Below are 21,025 nucleotides of genomic sequence, written 5' to 3'. Positions count from 1 at the left end.
AGTGTTTGTGCTTCTTGTATATTTTTCTCATTTTGTCAGAAGCAGACTAATAGAAGTCAGCTCTGTTGATAATAAGATCTCCTTTTCATTATTTTGAAACCACCAGGCTGCCTCAATTAAAGTGAAAGAAGTTGAAGTTAGAAACGAACATGCATAACCTTCAGTGGATTTATTTACAGCATCTTGCTAGAGTAATATGTAGTAGTGCAGAATTGCAAGATGGAAGGAAACTGTTACATAAAATGTTATTTGCATTTGTATACAGCGCATACTGATTCAACACTTTGCAAAACTGTCTTTTACCACAACTACATCTACAAGGTGTTGAGGTCTTTGTTATCTTTGTACTATTAGTATGAGACTAAAAATATATCTTTTAATTTCAGACATACTGAGACTAAAAGACAATGGCGTTGTCTTTTAGTCTCAGTATGCCTGTATGTGTAGTGTTGTTGTCCTGCTGGAAAGAAAAACTAAATCCCAGTCTTAAGTCTTTTGAAACTTGTTTTCTTCCAAGATTGAACTGTGTTTAACTCCATTCATCTTCCCATAATTTCTAAATAATTTTCCCTTTCCTTGCCAAAGAAATAATCCAAGAGTGCAATAAGGCCGCAATCTGTGTGGGGCTCTTGTGCTCAGGGTGATGTGCAATGTTAATTTTCTGCCACATATTGCATTTTTCATGTTTGTCAATAAGATTTAAGTTTGGTCTCATCTGACCAAAAATGCTTCTTGTAAGATGTTTTCTACCTTCCAAACATTGCTTGTGGCAAATTGCAAATGGGACTACTTATGAGCTTCTTTCTATTCTGATTTTCTCTTTACACTAGTCCAAAATCACCACAATCTAGTGTCCACAACTAACAGTTGACAGATTCTCCCACTTGAGTTGTAGATCTCTACAGCTGCTCCAGAGTTATGGGTCTTGTGGTTGCTGATTTCTCTAATTAATGATCGCCTTCCCAGGGCTGTTAAGTTTAGGTGGATGTCTGGACTACTTTGCGATTCTGCCATAGCCTTCCCATTTCCAGATTATAGACAACATAGTGCTCTGTGACATGGACAATGCTTGGCTTATTTCAAACCCTGCTTTAAGCTTCTCTACAATTTTCTCCCTGAATTGTCTGCTGTGCTCATTGGTTTTAATGATGTTGTCTTTTAGTAACGTTTTCTAACCTACCTCTAAGGCCTTCACAGAAAAGCTGGATTTATACTGAGCTGCAATTACACATAGGTGGACTATTTACTAAATATGTCATTTCTGAAGGCAGTTGTTTAAACTGAAATTTATTCAGGGGTATCTGTTTAAACTGGACTGAATACATATGTCACATTTTCTGGATCTCTGCTTGTTAATAAAAAAAATGAAAATCATCTAGACTTAGACTTAGACTTGTACTTTATTGATCCTTTGGGAAGACTCCCTCAGGAAATTGAAGTTACCAGCAGCTCCCAGGCAAAAAACAAAGATAACACACAGTAAGTAAAGTGCAAAAGAATACAAAAATACAAATTAAATACTAAGGTACACACCAAATGTGAGTAACCAAAACCTTAAATTATGCAAGAAAAACCTTAAATTATGTAAGAAACAAGGAATAAGAATATAGAATATAAGAATATAAGTAAATATAAATACAACACAAAAAAAAATATATATAAGAATTTGGCGGATAGATTGACCAGTGATATCAGATATTCTTCTATCTTTACTGAAAGATGGCAAATGACATTGAAGTTTGTGTTTTCAGTGAAAATATTGGAAAAAGCTCAAACGAATTTAATACTTTTGCTTTTATCTTGACAATAATAACCACAGATAAAAGTCTGATTCCAACAGAACCCCAAAAATGCACAAAAGCATTTAACAAATGAAAAATACCAAGAAATGTTTTGTTTTTGTTTTTCTTCAAAAATTGATCTTTTTTTCTCCTTGCACCAAAACCATTAGGCAAGTTGACTATGACAGTTGCTGTGAAGAATTTAAATGGTTAAGACATATGACTAGACTCCGGTATTTTAAATGCCACAAAAACGTTTGTAGAGAGCTTCATCCAGTCGCCTCATCAAAAGAGCTTTCTTACATGTCAGTGTTGACTAAACAGCTCATGACAAGCCTGCAACTTGCACGATGATAAAAGCTCAACAATCACCAGCAACACAAAGTGCCCTGACAATCTTTCCCAACAAATGGGGCATTCCTTTGTTTGTTATGAAAACGCCTTTCTGACCGATCCTGCCACAACAACTCAAGGCGGACTTACTTCGGCTCCATTTTGTAGTTGCTAAGGTGACTTTTTTATGTTTATGGCGAGCTGCCTGAGAAGTAGCAACAGTGATGACATCAGCGTCTTTTAAAAAAGTAGAGTTTTTTTTTTTAGGTTTTTTTTACCTAAAGTACTTGTATCAGCTTGACAGAATAAAAGGAGAGGAAGCTCTGAAACAGCTTGGCACAGCACTTTTCCTATAGGAGGTCACATGCCGCCACAAACATTTTCTCATCATTGGGAGGAATAGATAAGAGACTCCAGTGTTCAGATACAACACTATGTGGATAAAAGCACTTAATATAGAGGCTATGTAGCCTAACCCTAATGTAACCTTTGTGTTGAAAAAGTCCAATTTACTGCTAAATTGTAAACACAATGGTCTCATTACTTATATTTCATGTTGGTTAAAAGGTTTGTGAAAACTTAAATTTCTAATATAAATATTAATGTAAAAATTCAACCTATTCATCCATTAGTGGTATGTGATTTATCTTATAAGAAAGAAGCTGGATCTTTTCCCAGCTTTCTTTAGGAAGGAGGTGGAGTATACCCTTGGCAGGTTGGAAGTCCATATCAGGGCCAAAATGGTGACCTGACACCCACTTGTGCTCACACCCAGTTCAGAATCAGTAATTAACCTAACATGCTTGGTTTTAGATTTGTGTTGTCTGTAGCTGCAGGCCAGTGAGAAAAACCCACACATGGGTAGAAAGACACTCCAGTCAGATCAAATCTGCATCTGTCCTCCTGAAAGGAGAATGTATTAACTGATTAACTGAGCTGATTTTGGTTTTGCTGTTATTTATAACAGCAAAAGCTTTCAGAACTTTATTTTTCTACATTACTGAGACTTTATAAATAAAGGGGGGAGGGTCATACATTTCCCAGGTACATAGTGTAATTTTATAGTACAATCAAGTAACTATGCTACCATCACTTGTTATGAAAATGCTGCATATATCAAAAACAACTTGAAAGAAATTTGACATTGCATTATAGTTGTATCTGACACTTTGAAATTGCCTGTGTCTCTTTAAGAACCTCCTGCCCTCTCTAACACTCCAACTTCAGCACCTCCCACGTCAACTTTTGAGTACAGAAAATGATATGGAACAGTTTTTCTTTTCTGCTTTTTTAAAAATCTTTGTACTGTTAACACAGTTTTTCTAATCATACAGTTTGACTTTTCTGTATCGTCCTTTTGTAAAATAAGATGTATGCTGAGGCAAAAAATGTTTTATGAAAAATAGTTAATTGATAAGAGAGTTAGAAAATAGCCTTCCATAATAATTAACACATTTGTATTACATTTTCCTTGTATTTTGTATTACATTACATAAAGTTTTATTTACACTGAATTTGTAATATGATTACATTTAAAAGCCGTGGCTGAGTAAGGTTTCAATGAGAGCTACACAATACACATTTGTTTCACTTAGGAGCAAATATTCATTGTTACTGCCTCGCCTGTAAATTTGTTTGGGAAGTAAGCAGAGGAAGTAAACACTTGGAGTTGCATATATAGAAAATGAAAGAGAACAGCCATGAGACAGAAGTTGGACCACCTTTCAACTCCTGAAAACAGCCTTGATTAAAAGAAATGCTCTTGAGGTAAGCAGTAATTTTCTGCTGTGGTTTATTTAAACATGCTTGCCTATGGGGATGCAATGCATGCTTTTATTAAAAGCTTCTTCCTGAATGTTTTAATTATTTTTTTTTTTTGTCTTTCCAAAAAGTCCTAATTTTACCAGAGACAAACAGCTCTTAAGGTTTTCTCTGTTTTTGCAGGATGCAAGATCCTAATGTACAAAAGTGGAGTGAGGTGGAACGATAATAAACTACAGCTCCATGATCACTGATAACACAGTGAGAGAATGCAAGCAATTGAGATGTCAGCTGTAAAAGCCAGTCGTCTTGTATGATTTTTTTCTGAGAAACTCAGCAGCAACTTGTGTGTCAGGCATGCCATCAGTGCCTCAGCTACAGCTGCTGAGTTGAACTTTCAAACCACATTTTGCTGTCAGGCAAATGGAAAATAGTGTTTGTTCAAAATAAATGATGTACGTCAGAGAACAGCAGATGCACTTTTGTGTTCTGTTCAATTTGTTTGAAATTCCAGTTTATCTAAGTTTACATGATTAGATGTGGGGCTGTTTTTTTATGTTACAGTGGAATACTGAAATGGTTCCTAACCTTCAGTTTCTGGTTGTTTTTCTTTCCTAGTCTTCTACAGGTAACATGTCATCATCAGTCCATTTTACCTGTGGAATTCCTCAGGGTGCAATTTTAGTTTCTACTACAAGATTACATAAAGAAAGGCCGCGGAACAACTCAGACAGACCAAATTAAATCAAGCAATGCAAAGACTAAAGCTCCAGTGTGCCTGCTTCTTCATCAAAGTCTTCTAATAAAATAGCCCTTACACTCAAAAACACTCCTGAGACTTTAATATGGTATTTAGCCTCAGCAAGATCTGTCTGTCTGTTTGTTTCTGCCTTTCTTGCAGTTGTTTTTGTTTTGAATTATACATCAAATTATTTCTTTTCTATTTTATGGATGCCTTGATCTCATTGTGTTGACCTTTCACAGCCCACCCGTTTATTCTGGTTCTTAGATCTATTGTGTGTTTCTGTTTTTTTTTCTTTTCTTTTCTTTGGTTTCAATAAAAATCCCAGCTTTTTTGACTTGCTAGCCTGTTACACTTCAAATAAAGCCCTTAAAAAATGTTAAAAACAGAAAACAAGTCATTATTCTCAAAATTAAAAAAAAAAAAAATCTGCCAATGGATCTAATAGTTTTTATCTCCACTCAGGATTTTTTGACTTAAGACAAGCTCAGATGTCTTACTGAAAAGTTACTTGTACTTTAGTCTTATTTCAAGTTTACTAAGATATTTGTACTAAAAACTAAGACAATAACAATTGATAAGATTGTGTGTTTTGGCGGTGTATCTTCGTGTAGAACCATGAAATATAGTTGTACAACACAAAAATATTTTTTTGCCCCAATCTGACCAGGCAGCATGATGCATACATAAATTACATAAAAATGTGGAACTAAAGAACTATAGGCTTTTGTAAGAATTCCCTCTAGGTCTTCTTCATTTTCTTGTGTGCCTTTGTGTTGAGTAGTTCCAGTGGTACAGTTTGTGTTAGAGACGTGAGTTGATATTCTGAACCGTGTCTCCACAAGACACTTCTCACACTGAATATAATGCCTACCTGAGGGACATGTTCCAGAAATACAGAAATTACTCCGCTGATAATAGGAGCCACACTGGCATGGTTTAATTCTCAGACAAGAGTGCATTGAATTTGGTCATGGTTCTCCACAAATGCGAAAGGAAATACAGATAATATGGCTCTATATGCATTTCTCAAGGATGCAAGACATGCTGTAAAGCAGAGAATAAATCAAAGTACATCTCAGCAGATGAATTCAAAGCTGTCTTCCTCTGGTTTGCCCTCTTTGCAGGGCTGCACGTGCACCTGCCACAAGGCAACCTTTTGAAGACCCCATGTTAAACATGGGTGGGGCCCCGTCAGAAGAAATGCGATTTCCAGAGTGTATGCTCGTCATGTAGAAAGGTCAGGAACCAGATGGGCTGGTTTATGACTTTAAAGCAAGTGTGTACTGCCTTCTGGATTCTATAGTTTTATATGGGGAACACTTTAGAAATGGGTTTGTAGACGTTTTAACTCTGACACATTTGACTTTTTTTTTTACCCAGACATGCTGAAGCTGCCTAATTTCAAAGCTGTGATTCTAAACAATAATTTTATAACAGGTTGTAGAGAAGTATACACTCACCGGCCACTTTATTAGGTACACATGCTCGATTGCTTCTTAACACAAATAGTGTATATGCAAATCCAATGACAGAAACTCAATTCAGTTAGATATCTAGAGGTGCTAACAACTTCTCGCTGAAGTTCAACCCGAGCATCAGAATGGTAAGGAAAGGGAATTTAAGTGAAGCTGAATGGCGGCATGGCTGATGCTGCTGATGTACTGGGATTTTCATGCACAACCTTTTCTCGGATTTACAGAGAATGGTCCAAATAAGAGGAAACAACCAGAGAGCAGCAGTGTCAGTGCATCAAAACTTGAAGCAGATGGCCTACAGCAGCAGGAGGCCACACAGGTACCACTCCTGTCAGCTAAGAACACAAAACGAAGGCTTTAATTCACACAGCTAGCTGAGTACTGCTGGTTGACCATCCTTTTTTCACCAGAGTATACCCATCTTCTGATGGCTTTTTCCAGCAGGGTAATGTCACAAAGCTCAAGTAATCTCAAACTGGTTTCTTGACTGTGACAATACGTTCAATGTACTCCAGTGACCGCCACAGTTGCTTGATCTCATCTATCAGAGCCTTAGGGATCCTGTGGAGTGAGAGATTTGCATCATAGATGTGCAGCCGACCAATCTGCAGCAACGGTGAGATGCTCATGCTGTCATGTTAATATGGACCAAAATCTCTTAGGAATGTTTCTAACACTTACCTGAATCTGTGAAGAAAAGGAGTATTAAAACAGTTTTGAAGGGAAAAATGGGGTCCAACTTATTTGTAGCAAGGTGTACCTAATAAAACGGCTGGTGACTATAGCTCTGTAATAGAAAGAATCCTTGAGTTTAATTTATTATTTTATTCAACAGGGGCAGGGTCCATTAATTAACTGTTTAATATAACATATAGTACAAAAGCATTTTAACAATCTTAACATTGTATCCTATTTACATTTATGATTTACCAAAAGAAACATTTTAATAGTTTTCTTTCTTAACAGTTACCATTATAAACACAACACAGTATAATTAGAAAAAAGAAAACATGTTTTAAAAGAACTACATAAAAAAACAGGTACTTTCAACTGTGATAGTTTTTATAGATCGCACACAACATTTATTATTTGTTCATCATTTAGGAAAGAACAGCTATGAAATTGATGCATTTACATTTGGAAACTGTTGCTGCAGACACACAATATGTAGTCAAACAAGCTCTCAGTGTGAGTTTAACCAGCCATCCTTAGGTTGCAGAAACAAATCAAAATCTATCAGAGAGACAGCAGGAATGCTGAGAATGAAAAAAAAACCAGTACAGCCTGGTACATTCTGTGATAGAAAAAAGTGCATTTTGAGTTTAACAACATTAAAGGACCTAGAGGTTCATAGGAGACAGCTGTAGTGGCAAAGCTTTCAGTATTAAAGAAAAAGCTCCTCAGAAAATGCAGTTAAGAAAAGAATGCTCTAGAGTAGAATGGTGGATCATTATCCACATCTGTCATGAAACTTCATTAGTGCAAATATTGAGAGTTTACCCTGAGGTGCAAATCATTCATTCACCATTACTCAAGAACAACATTCTTTAAAGGGCAAAAGATCGACATTAACCAGTATGCTGAATACAAAATAGGAAAAGGGAATGTTAAAATGGCTTATGATCTGAACCATATATCATCTTTGAAACGTGTGGAGAAAGTAAGATGGCAAGGACACACATGGCTTCTGTTGTCACCGGGTCACAAGTGTCTGCTGATGATGCGCTGGGCCAAAGCATTCAAAGGTATTATGTAGGAAAAGAAGATGTACTCTCTGCTCTGATAGACCCAAATGCAGCAAATCGGATGACATTGTTTCATTGAACAGATAGGCAGTGACCCAAAGCATTCACAGCAGCAGCCAGTAATTTTTTTAAGGTAAAATGCGGCAAAGTTATTGTGTTGGAAAGTGAATCTCATTCACACTGATGAAGATCAGCTTTAAAGTATGAGTATAACACAACAGCAGTAAAGTTCGGCAAAATTCTTCACACCTCAGTATTTTACTGGAATACCATGTCCACTTCCTACCCAATTTCTAAGTTCAATCCTTTCTAATATACAACTGCTACAAACATCTGATTTTGTGAAATTCTCTCTGTGCAGAAGAGAGGCTAAATGCCCTGCGACAATTATCTTTGAAAAACTGCCACTTTCTGTTTAGAAGCATCAATGTTTGACAAACAGTGACCTTCATTACTCATTGGGACAAAAAAAAGATATTTCTCTCTTGATGCAGATATATTTATTTTTTGTCTCTAAATCGCATACTTAGTACTGTTCTTCACACTGACATGTCATGGACATGACAAAATAATAAGAATTTCTGGAAATGTGCTGAACTTGAGCATCGGTGACATTTTAAAGCAGCTTCTGACATTTTTTTTTTCATCTAGGCAGTGAATCAGGGACATCATTATCAGAAGGAAATGAACCCCTTGCTTCAATCAAACCCAAGGTAAAAGCATGTGTCTCACTATAGACGTGTATTTTATTTTATTTTTTGTTTAAAATACAATATAAATGGGGTGTACTGTGGTGGTGTAGGGGCTAAGCACAACCCACATATGGATGCACCGGTCCTTGATGTGGCGGTCGCAGGTTTGATTCCCAGCCTGGCAACCCTTGTCGCATATCTTGCCCTTCTCTCATTACCCACTTTCCTGTCAATTAACTATCAAATAAAGGCCACTAGAGCCAAAAAAATACAATATAAACTACAAACTTTTTGGGATAGATGAAGACATAGATTTTTATTTATTTATTTATTTTTTGCACACTCAAATGCGTTGCACTTCAATGTCTGACTGTGAAAAGACTGGCTCCCATTAAACAGAACTGATATGCTGTCTAACCTCTTTGGGTATTGGATTATTAATAGCCTTGGTGAAGAGAAGACAATAGTTTATAAAATTGTAAGCACCACTGATGTACATCATGCATTGCCTTAGAAACAAACGGCCTTGAAGCCCAGAGTTAGGCATTGAAAAAAAGAAAGTTAGAAAATCATAATCAGATGGTTACCAGTGACTGCAATATTTACTCTAAATGTCAACTGTCAGATGGATGTGTAGGCTGGGGCTTATCTTGCTCTCAGAAGACTCCAAATAAACTTGGAGTATGTCAGGTACTGTGCTTTTCTTCTCCCAGAACTGCTGTTGTCATTTTCACAATGGCATTTTTTCCTCTTTTTTTTTTTTACAGATTATTATGCTTGACAGGCTTGATATCTGGAAACTATTTGATAAGAAATTTAATTTTGCTGGGAAATTTGAGGTACACATTTGATTTGGGCTTTTGAATTAAAAAGAGCAAAATTAAAATTAAAAGAGCAAGTCTTTCCTTTAGTGTCTTTTCCTTATGTCCTAAAAAAGATATTAAAGAGTCTTTTTTAGAATCTTTAATGCAGAACAACAATTGGATATGGCCCACATCGTTTTACTTGCCTGCAGATTAAAGTGAAATTCAAAAAGAATAAAACTTTAAGTAGTAACCTCTTACTACCAGAGGAGAAGGAATTTAATTCCTGTCTTCATTTAAGTTTAAAGCTGAACTACATTCTGCTGCATAACAAAAATGTTCTTACTGGTGGGAAACACTGTCTGAAATGTTTCACACCTATCATTTATATGTGCCATTTTGTAATTTTTCACAAAATGGTGAGAAAAATTTAATTGTATAACCCTAAAGCAGAGTAGATTAAAAAACTGAGAACAATGTGAATCATTTAGAATTGCTTCCAACATTATTGTGGCCTACAAACAACACAACATAATTATTTGTGGAAGACACATTTTTGGTGCAAAAATAATACTGAACATCATAAAATTAAAAATAACTAATTCTCAAAGTGAAGCTGGGTGTGGGGAGCATCTGCTTTTTGTTTCTTAAGCTCAAACTGGGACTATAATTCAAGGTGGAGGGAATTATAAGCAGTTCCAATTACAGCTCAATGTTGCTGCAAAACCAACAGGCTTTTGTTAGAAAACTAAAGATGCAAAATAATTGCATCTTTTGACCTGCAAAATAATTTCCAAAACTATACGTCCAAATCAGCTAAAGAATTGGTGGGTTCAACAGAAGAAGATTGCATTAAAGATTCTTAGAATGAGCCAGCCTGAGTCCAGACTTGAATCTGATTTTTAGAGGCGAGGGCAAATATTACCAAGTCAAGATGCTGATAGGGCCCCTATCCTAAAAGACAATAACAAAATGAAAAGACGCATCATCAGCTATAAGGTATCTAAAACCAATATTTTACTTTCTTTCTTTTCTCCTAAAAATATCTTTTTTTTTTGTTAAGTTGAGTGGCATAGGTTCTAGGTCACGATAAAGGTATACAAAGTTCAGAAGTTATTTATCTTGGCCTCAAGTCATCACAGAAAATAAGCATTCTAACAGGGCTGTGCTATCTCTTTATGATCACTGTCTGTCAAATTTGTTTTGGTCCTCAGAGAGAGAAGCAAGCTTAGCGAATTGAGTTATTTTAAAATAGGTTCAAAACCTCCTCTAATACATCTGTTGGTTTCATTAAAAAAACAATAAAAACAAAGAATGATAAATAATCTAGCATTGCAAACATGTCACAGTATACCGCTCGGTCTCAGTGAGACTAAATCCCAGCCTTTATCTGGGCTGTATTGTGTACTATTTATCCATCTGAGCGCCCTGCTGTGGCAGGGTATGAATGGATCCAGTTGTCCTTGGAGGCTTCTGCAGACATTATATCGCGCCAGCACTCGCTAAAGCACAGCCACGTCTCTGTGCTTGTCCATCTCTTTATGGGTGTACACAACCATGTGATGTGTTACAAAGGAAGACAAAGGGGTTGCATCACAGATCCGCTACTGAAAATATGCAACTCCCTCCAACCACCCACCCAAACGCTTCTGATTTATTGATGAAAAGGAAGGTACCCCGGCGAGAACTCATGTGTGTCTCCCATGTGTTTAAATAGTCTTTGTGGTATTTGTAAGAACAGATGTAAAATATCTCCTTAGCTGCAGGAACAAACAAGATAGATGTTTTCCTTTTTGTTGTATTTAACAAACAAACTGTATGACTGCTCAGTGAAGGGATGTTATTTGATTCAATGTCCACTGAAATGGATAGTAGTATTGACTGGGAGCTCTACAGCATCTACAGCTGTAATGCTGAAATTAGACTTAGAGGCAAGTCATGATTTACATATTAAATAGCAGCTGCGCAGGATTTCTGTTTGTTTTCTTTGTTTTCTTCAAGGCTTTGCATCCTCATACACCCTTACAGTGAATACTATTATAATGTTTTTAGAGTATCCTGGCACCACTGCAACTCTTTCTCTCTGCTAAGAGCTACAGCTTCCTTGACAACAAAAATGCTCCAGTCTCTGAGCTTTATGTTGCCATGGCTTCCTTTTTTTTTTGTAACATGTGATGTATTTTCTTCGGCAGCTTATTTTAAAATCTAACATGATGACATGCGTTTTGTTATTGTCTCTCATGTCGGCAGGTGCACAAATGAGAAAATGCAAATAAGGATATTAGATCAATACTTAAATGTAAATTAGAATTGCAAGATATTTAAACAAATACAAGTTTGAACTTTTAGTGGAGTTGCGAAGGTGTAAAGCAAACAGTCTATTTTTTTTTCTGGGAGCTATTTGGAAAGCATATTTTCAATACACGGAATAACTTTGCAGAGGCAGTGTACCTGCACACGTTAAATGAAGAGGAATTATTCTCTTTATCCCACGCCTGTATTTGGAGTGTAATAAATTAAAATTCCAAGAATTTAATCACTCTTGCCAAGTCCCACTTAACATTTTGAGGTCCAATTTACACTTCGGTTGCAGGGACCCTTGTCCTTGAAAATTGCTTCCATTAACTTTTATACAATGTTCCTGCCCATCAAACAGTCAAAGTGGTTTTTGGAAAGAGGTAAATGCTTCTGTTATACAGAAAAATCAACTCCTTAGAACAGTTCACTTATGTAACTGCTTAAAAGGAATTCGAACAAAAATAAAATTATTCATTTTCATATAAATGGAGAGGTCATATCTATAAAGATATAAAACTATATAAATTCAACAGAATACTTACTTTGGTGTTGGTGATGTTGCCTCTTCACTTTTTTTGTTCCTTTGCAGTTTTGCAACGGTGTACCAAACCTTTCTGAGGATATAAATGATGTCCTCCACTGCAGGACATTTTGCCCGGATCATGCATGAACATTTGCTTGTTTTGTGCCTGCTTTTGTCTTCCAGAATCCAGTCATAGACTTCTATCAAAAAATCTACATTATGTGACCAATAAATGATTTCTACCAACAGGAAGTCACTTTGTGTTATGGCTTTACCTGAGGTCATAATTTATTAGGCCTTATAAGACTGACCCAAATGAGGATCAGAACCAAAAAGAGTAGGAATAGAGTGTTCATGCAAGGTTTATAAGCCATAAATTGAATTTAATTATTTTTATTTCTTGATTATGGTTATGACTGCCATCCATCTTAAGTCTTGCCTGGAGGATCAGGGCAATACCTGCACTGTGGCATGAGTGAAAGAATAAATATAATTACATGTGAGACTTTTTAATGACCTGGGCCTCCCTTCTGAAGCTGCTACCCCTGTGACCCGACCCCGGATAAAGCGGAAGAAAATGGATGGATGGATGATTGGACTTTTTAATGACTATTTCTGAAAATTCTTTACTACAATGAATAATAAACTATTAAACTATAGCTTAATTACATAGATACAAAATGGTTTGTTTCCAGGCACAAGATAGAAAAAGGAAGGGACAAAATGCTAATGCTCATAGAAGACTTGTAAAAGGATTCAACTGAATCTGAGATATTTGATTCTTCTAGCAGCTGTTAGTCTAAATTGATGGATGTTTGCTTTAGTTGTTTCTTGTAATTACCAAATAAACTAGCATCATTATGGTGCCATTAATCAGGCAAAATTTTGTAATAATAAATCTGCTTTGTTAATTTTTTGTAGATTTTTTAAAAATCTGCTTTGGATTTATGCAAAATAGTTTGTTTTGTTGTTTTTTTAAATTGACAGCAGTCTTAAATATGTCATGCTGCTGGCAGTGTGCTGTAAAATATAGCAGTAAACAAACCATGAAAAATTTGCCTTCTAAGTGGATGAACTGTTTTCAGGAAGAGCGACAGCAGCAAACATTGCACTTCTGGATGAGAAGGCAGACCAACCAGAGGCAAACGCTTGAATCTCCTGCTGCCAGGCGAATATTGTGCAGAAGATTATACTGTAATTCCACATTAAATATGCTCTGGTTTGCTCTTATCCAGAGGCGCAAGATGTTAATGGTTGATTGCACAACTGATGTATAGCCCAAAAATGATTATGGATGCTGTTTAACAAATGAATCTTGCATCTCTTCCGAGTAATAACTCATCTTGCGATATTTCCTCCCTGGCTGCAATCATTCACGCCGTGCTAAAGGAGCAGTGTTTTCATTTACTGGTAAGTGAAAGATCTATAGTTGTACCCTGCGTACATCACGGATGGGGAGGATGCACTCATTTGGGGAGAAATGAAGTCATGCTCCCACAGAAGCAGGCGAGGTTAGGACCCTGACTCGTAGTCACAATGTGATGATGCTTGGAAGTCGCAGCTGGAGTCAGAATTTAATAAGTGATCCTTCAGGTAAATCTGCGAGGCTGCGGGAGAAGTGGCTCAAGGACAATGGAATCTAAGATGGGCTTCTGAGAGTGCATGATGATGGGACTCCATTGTTAAAATGTCATGGGGTAAGATGGTGAGTGTAATGGTATGTGTTGTCATGACTGTCTGGCTTTATGGTCTTTTCCCCAGAGAGTGGATGGACGTGCTCAGCCCTCCTATTATGCCTCCCAGCCAGCAGAGAAGGTCAGGCAACACAGAGAACAATTGGGAAAGTCTACTCAGAGGTATGGTAACCTTCATTTTAGTCCTTTTACCCCCGTTCTGCCTTTTATGTCCTTGGGAGTAGGGAAGATGGCAAACAGTCTGTTGCTTTAAGACTAGTTACACGAAAGCATTCAGCTAATGGAAACAGTCGCTGCTGAAAGAGCTTTCAGAGATGTTAAATTTCCTTCAAGGATGCGAGCAGGAAGATGGGACAGCAACTGAAAGTGTATCTAATTAGGCCTAAGAAAAAAAGAAGTCATGAGTGGAGCTCTCTGTCCTTCACATAACGCCATAGGTCAGAAGAGACAGGCTCATTACAGGCCTGTACCCCCCCAGACACATCCGCAAGGTTAACTGATGAAACCTTTCCAGTTTACTACATCACTTTTAAAACTCTCACAACGTGTCACATAATTAGTTTTCATTATTGTTGCCCACGTTCGAATAAGATAAAATGCTCATCTCGATGCGTTCCATAACCTTTTTAGCATTTAACTGCCTGTCAGTTTAACAGCTCAGTTTCTGCACTTTAAGGTAGTGGGGGATTACAGGGAATCTCTTTACGGCTTCATAATTTGGTTCTGCGTCTGGGTGTCTTAGGGCTTGATTGATTAGGGAAAAAATGGCAGCGGCAGAAAACTTTTAAATCCACCTGGGTCTGAAGGTCACCATACAAGCTGTATTCTATTAAAAATTGACAGAGTAGGCCTTTATTCGCATCTGGCACTCCAGTGCTACTGAAAATACACACAAAAAAAACTAAATAAATCTGTGCAATCGTGATTTTAATCAATGCTTTCTTGTCTCATTTTGCATGTTCTAAATATGAGGTTTTCACTGTGATTTTCTTGGCTTTACTACAGGAGGGGGTAGCATGGTGAAAGAAGAGGAGAATGGAGATGAATATTTGAAACTCCTCTATGATCCTTGCCTCAACTGCTATTTTGATCCTGAGTCAGGAAAGTACTATGAACTAGCTTAACTCAAAGCCCATTACCATCAGAATGAATAAATCACATTAACAGAAGATGAATTGCTTTGAGATTTTACTTTTTTTTTCTTTTCTTTTTTTTTTGAGCTGAGCTTTATTGATCAGAAGTGAATTCCCTTTTCACCAAAACCCCTTCCTGTGTTTGCTCCTTTGTTCCTGGAAACTAACGTCAGCTTTGTTTTGCCATGTGTGGTTAGTCATGCTAGATTGTAAGGTATTGGAAAACTCTCTAAATCAAACACATGGCCTTTTGCAAGTGAGGGCTCATTCACTTCTGATGACAAAGACAGGCTTTTCATAAGTCTTGGCTTGGAAGTTAATATGGAAACCTTCTAAAAGAATTTGCCGTCGCTTCTTTTTAACGTTGCAGTGTCTTAACATTTAAATAGTGAAAAAATTTATGGTTTTTTGAGGTTTTGTTTTTTTAGCTGAATGTATGCAAAAAAAAAAAAAACCCATCAAAATACATTGATGTTTTCTTAGTAGCTGAAATAAATTTGATTTGAAAAATGTGGTTCCGGTCTCTTGTGTTTGTTTTCTTTCTAATTAGTCAGAGCTGTCCAAGAATACAAGAATGAGATGAAAGATGATTGATTTTAATACATTCAACTGGATTTAAGATACTCCCGGCTCTTTTCATGGTGTTTAGCTGTAACTAGGAGTGGCAGCTGGTGGGCTGCTGATTAGACTGGCAGGTCTCACCAATTCCCCCCGCCCCACAACACTTGTCACACCTGAAGCCATGGGGTATTGATTCGCCATTTTTGTGGCTGATAAAATTACTGCACAAAATTAATCAAAAAATGAAAAAAAAAACAATGTTTATCTATTCTGTTCTAAATACACTTCAGTTCATTCAATAAGCTTGAGTAGAAAGTGATAGCATGTGCACAATTGTTATTTTAAGCAACTTTGTGACTCTAAGAACAAGTGAGTTTTTAATCTGTTTGCTCTGTACCTAGGAAGAAGATACCAGCATCCAGATGAAAGCAACTGGAAGTCATTATTGAGAAGGTGATCCTGTTGCTCTAATACAGGGGTGGGCAATCCTGGTCCTCGAGAACCGGTGTCCTGCAACTCTTAGATGTCTCCCTGGTCTAAGACGCTTGAATCCAATAGTTGAATCACCTCCTAAGTGGAGTCAAGTTCTCCAGAGTCCTGCTAATGACCTCATTATGTGATTCAGGTGTCTTGAAGTAGAAATGCATCTAAAAGTTGCAGGAGGCCGGCCCTCGAGGCCTGGAGTTGCCCACCACTGCTCTAATATCTATTTTTCTTTAGAGCTGGTCTAGTCTTGTACATGTCAGTAAAGTCCTTCAGGTTTATTCCAGCAATTTTAGCTACATAATTTAATAATATTCTAGTCTAAACCCTGTAATCAGAAATGGAAGCACTCATTTAATTTGTCCGTTTCCTGGCACGGACCGGGCATTTTTACTAAGTTCATTAATTTACATTACGGTTGAGGTGGGTGTAGTTCCACAATCTTAATCATCAACCTGCTTTGTTAAAACCCAGCTTTATTCTTTGTTTTTTGAATCATTATTGTTCTCCAACAACAGTTTTAACCTTTTGGGTTGATGATTTAAAGTGAGATTGAAAAATGTAATAGTTCTCTGTTTTAGGATTCCATCCACTTGGTGAAAAGCACCAGCTAAGTTGTCATGCATTACAGTTAGTACTGTACGTCATTCTGGGTTTGAAAAACTTACTTTGTCTCCTCACACAGTTCCTGTCATTTTGTTCAAGTGGGCCAAGCTTTGTCTTTGTCTGATCATAAAACTTTCCTCCAGAATGCATTTGACTTGTCCGTATGGGCAGCTGCAATTTTCAATTCCTCTTTAATTTTTGAGGAGGCCTTTTAACTATCGGTCCGCCTATCAGTAAGTATTAATGTCAAAATCATTTTGCTGTGGAATTAATAGGCTTTGAACTTGGCATTTCTTGCATTGTTAAATAACATGAACGGTTTGCTTGTATCTGAAGGAAACTGAGTTAAAACTGGGAAACAACTTGGTGTACAAATAATTCAATGATCTTTAGTATGTGTAAAATAAAAAATTTTTTGTAGAGAAAAAAAACAGGTTAAGGTGCTCTGGGAAAAGCACTAACCTTAACCCGATTGAGAAAGCAGAGGTTATATTTAAAATGAACAGGAGCAGGCCTTAAAACCACACTGTTTAAATTATTTCCACTATCTCTGATAAGAAGTGTGGTCAAACATCTACTCCAAAACCTTGTTAATGATTACAAGCTTTTTGTTTGCCTGTTTTGTTTTTATTTATCTTGTGTGGATTAATAAAAACCCACAATAAATTCACACTAATTCCTGTATTTAAAAATCATTGCTGTATAATAATTTCACCGTAATATTATTGGTAAAATCCATTATTAAAAGATCCAGTTTAATGACTTTGATGCCCATAATGACTGTATGTGAACTTCCAACTAGAAATATATTCAGCACAACATCCAGGTTACAATATTCAGTTTAATAATTCATTGTTTCAAGTTAATAGTCCTGACCTCTAACAAAACCTTGGAAACAGAGTTCAGCAATTTTGATTTCTAATGCTCTCATAACTTACAAAATACAGGTAGTGGAAATTGTGCTGCAGCATGGATGTTAAAAAGACACTGAATGTTACATAAGGAGCCGTCATAAATTAACTACAAGTCATACATTTTAAACATGATCTCAATGTTTTATATCATAATTCATGACTGAGTGGGATATGTCCAGGGATTACCTGTGAGTTTGGCCTCCTTAATTTCAAGCATACGTTTGGGGGTCATTATAATGATATTCCATGGTTCTCAAACTGTGGTACTGCTGCCACTGGAGGTACTTGACTGCCTATAGTGGTACTTACAAAAACAGGTACATATTATTTGGAAATATAATAAATGTAATGTTGAACTACCATGCACCAATGCATAATAAACACTTGACTAATTATCATTGTTAAATGTTAAAATTGATAAATGGCAACATTTTCATCTACAAGTGAAACCACTTGCATAATTCTGTGAGCTTGTATGACTGTGATGAATGGGTGTTCAGACTGAGCTGGGTTCTGCTGCGGGTTTCTTTCTGTTCCAGATTACAACCACATGCTCATACATTCACGACTTGATGGAATCTGCTGGGTTTCTGTGATAATAAACGTTTTTACTATTTGGCAAAATAAACTTGACTCTGTTGTGTAATAACTAGGACTTAATTGTGCATGCAGCTTAATGAATTTGAATCTGTCTAAAGGACTGAACTGTTTTGATTTTATATTTCAGAAAATTAATTGCATGTGTTTGTTTTGCAAATTTTTTTTTAGATATTTGGTATTTGGTACTTCTTGTATTGTTGTTTAACATATAGATAATATAGATGTATCATATAGATGATACATAGATGGTGGCATACTTGTAAAACTCAACTGAAGTGGTTCCGAAGGTCAATAATGAGTTTGAATTCGCCCAGTTATATTTTACTTCTATTTCAAAGGGTACTTCTCAGAGTAGTTTTACTGCACAGTACTTAATTACTTCTACTTCCTGAATATTATTTGCAGTAACTCTTATTGTAAAATATTTTTTGGCTAATGTACTAACTTCTGGTCAATTAACTGGATAGTGAACAATCATGTTTTGACCAACAATGCACAGATACACCCACACAGGATGTAAGAATCCTGGCCTGGACAGAACGTTCCTGGATCTCAGGTTATTTTCTGTCAGCCAAGTCTGCTGTGGCATTTAGAGGGCAAGTAAGTATATGGTATATGGTATATCTTCTCAATGGGACAAGTCTACACCTGTGAGATTAGGAAACTTAGATTTCCAGCTACATTATTTACTTTGTTGAAAATGTTTCAACCAAATATTCAGCAAACATTGACACACATCTATTAAAAAATATACTCTGGTCTAATAGGAACTACTTACGTTTTGGTTTAAAAAGTCTTTTATTGTGAGCAAAATTAAATTTGGAAATGTGTTTCTTTGAAGTTTTTTTTGTTTGGATTATATTTATTTTTAGTCATTATTTTTTTATCCTATAAAATATCTGAATTTGAGCTTATTTATAGTAGCCAATTTGTCTCAATAAAACCCTTTTTAGCAAATTAAATCATATGTTGTGATCAAGCAACATTGTTGTTTTATCAAATACTTTTTAATTATTACTTAAGTCACTTTTTTGGGACCCTTATGTTTTTCCTTCTATTTAAGTAAAATTATATTGACGTAAAGCTACTTTTACTCGAGTAAAACTTTTAGCTGCACGTCTGTACCTAGTAACTTGTCTGGCGTCATTAAGGGGCGTGGCAACAGGTGAGATCCTCGACCAGAACCAGGAAGTAAACAACGATGGCTGGCTTCGAAAACGTTACGTGTAGACTTTAAAAGAAAACATTTTTGCTAGCTAGTTTTACACTTTTTAAAAAACGGTTGGAACGTCGTTCTCTTTCGCTGTTGAAAAAGTTAGACTACATCGCGATGACAACATTTTAAAACCCAACTTTGAAGTCCTCCAGGATGTCAGGGCAACAGGTACATCTTTTAAAGTCTTGACCTCCTCCTGAAAGCAAATGACGTGCATATTTTGTCGTTAAATTCATAAGTAGAGTGTTTGGTATTGAATTCTGTATAGGTCGTTTGTTAGAAAGGAAGGCCACAGTCTATGAAGGGGAAATAGACCTCAAGGAGGCTTTCCGCAGAATATTCTCGATCGTACGCCGATTTGTCATTGTCCTCTCTGTTTGATTGACTGATCTGTTATTAAATGTAGTTTTATTTTTAGGCGCAGAAACAGAAAGTGCTGTGATCCTCTCAGCAACTTTAGCTGACTCTGATGTAGGAATTACAAGTTACAGCCTCAAATGAGGAAGTGCAGCTGCTTGTTTACTTTTGTTAAAGCTCTAATTCTTCGCATGTTTGGTAAATGTGTTGCTAAAATAAGCAACGATTTATACAAATTAAAGAATTGGTGATAAATACTCTGTTAAGGTTTACTATGAAAGGTAAATTTGAAATTAATGAGAAGATAATAAATTAATCAATCATTAAGTAAAGATTACTACTTGAATATGTGAAACTTCCATTATGTAAGCTTCCTCATTAACTCTACTGTTGAGCAGCATTTAAGTATTAATGATACTCATTAATAATTACCCCTACATCAGTAGTGTTTTCTTCTTCTCTTGATAATACTGTTACCAAGTAATTCATTACTCCGGAGAATACTCATCCTTATTTTTGACCCCTTCAACTGAAGTGGCGCAACATAGAAGTTTCCTTGCGCTCTTTTGTGTTTTAGCGAAAAACAACTGCTTCGTTACAGCTAAAAATGCATAAAATCCCAATAATCCATGTCTTCACTTGTCATGGCCTCGCTGACTAAGCTTAAACAGCATAATTTCATCATGATTTGATCAGCAGCTTTTATGACAACAAAATTAGCAAGACCTAAAAGGGAAAACTAAATCATGCATTGGAATATTTTACTTGTTGAGTCTAAATTATAGATACAAGTTGCAGTCTAACAAGTAGATCAGTCATGATGATGTAAGGTTCGACGTACAGCAGCTTCTCATTCTAACTCAGCACTTTGCTTTAAAGACCAAGTTATCAGTGATGTAATGAAGGACTGCTTAGTATGCATCAGGACTTTGCAGAGTTATATATTATTACTTAGAGTGCAGGAAGATAGTACTTAGTTTGTCCAGATCCATTCGAAAGCATTATGCAAGCTCTTTGGTTTAAGTAATTATCAAGCCTAATTCCTAATTTGTGTTCTTCTTCATTTTTAATTAGCTTACCATTAGCCTAACATTAACACAATTGAATTAGAGGGTACACATCAAGTAATGTTTAACCAGCACTAAGTTCCTCATTTGTTTCTAATTTGTTTTCTGGTAAATACTCACAGTTTACTGTCCCCCATTATTTGTCTGCAAATACAGATGAATTATTGATAAATGGTAAAGCTTTATGGACGTATGTTTAGACAAGAATATAATCTCTGAAGTACCTACAACTTTCTGT

At 36.2% G+C, this 21,025-nt stretch overlaps 1 protein-coding gene across 3 annotated transcripts in view; it reads left to right on the top strand.

Annotated features, from left to right (window-relative positions):
* The window catches only part of cfap20dc (CFAP20 domain containing), a 42,156-nt gene extending 26,694 nt beyond the window's left edge, over positions 1 to 15,462 (top strand). For all 3 annotated transcript variants that reach the window (XM_028001823.1, XM_028001822.1, XM_028001825.1), the window contains 3 exons: positions 8,492 to 8,553; positions 13,918 to 14,012; positions 14,856 to 15,462. In XM_028001823.1, the coding sequence (XP_027857624.1) occupies positions 8,492 to 8,553; positions 13,918 to 14,012; positions 14,856 to 14,974 (276 nt within the window). In that variant the 3' untranslated portion in view covers positions 14,975 to 15,462. The remainder of the gene's footprint in view (positions 1 to 8,491; positions 8,554 to 13,917; positions 14,013 to 14,855) is intronic.
* Positions 15,463 to 21,025: the final 5,563 nt, after the last annotated feature.

The sequence above is a fragment of the Xiphophorus couchianus genome, chromosome 20 (genome assembly GCF_001444195.1).
Source record: "Xiphophorus couchianus chromosome 20, X_couchianus-1.0, whole genome shotgun sequence".
In the NCBI taxonomy this organism is placed as follows: Eukaryota; Metazoa; Chordata; class Actinopteri; order Cyprinodontiformes; family Poeciliidae; genus Xiphophorus; species Xiphophorus couchianus.
Note: the sequence above shows the minus strand (reverse complement) of the source record. Positions and strands in the feature narration are given on the sequence as shown.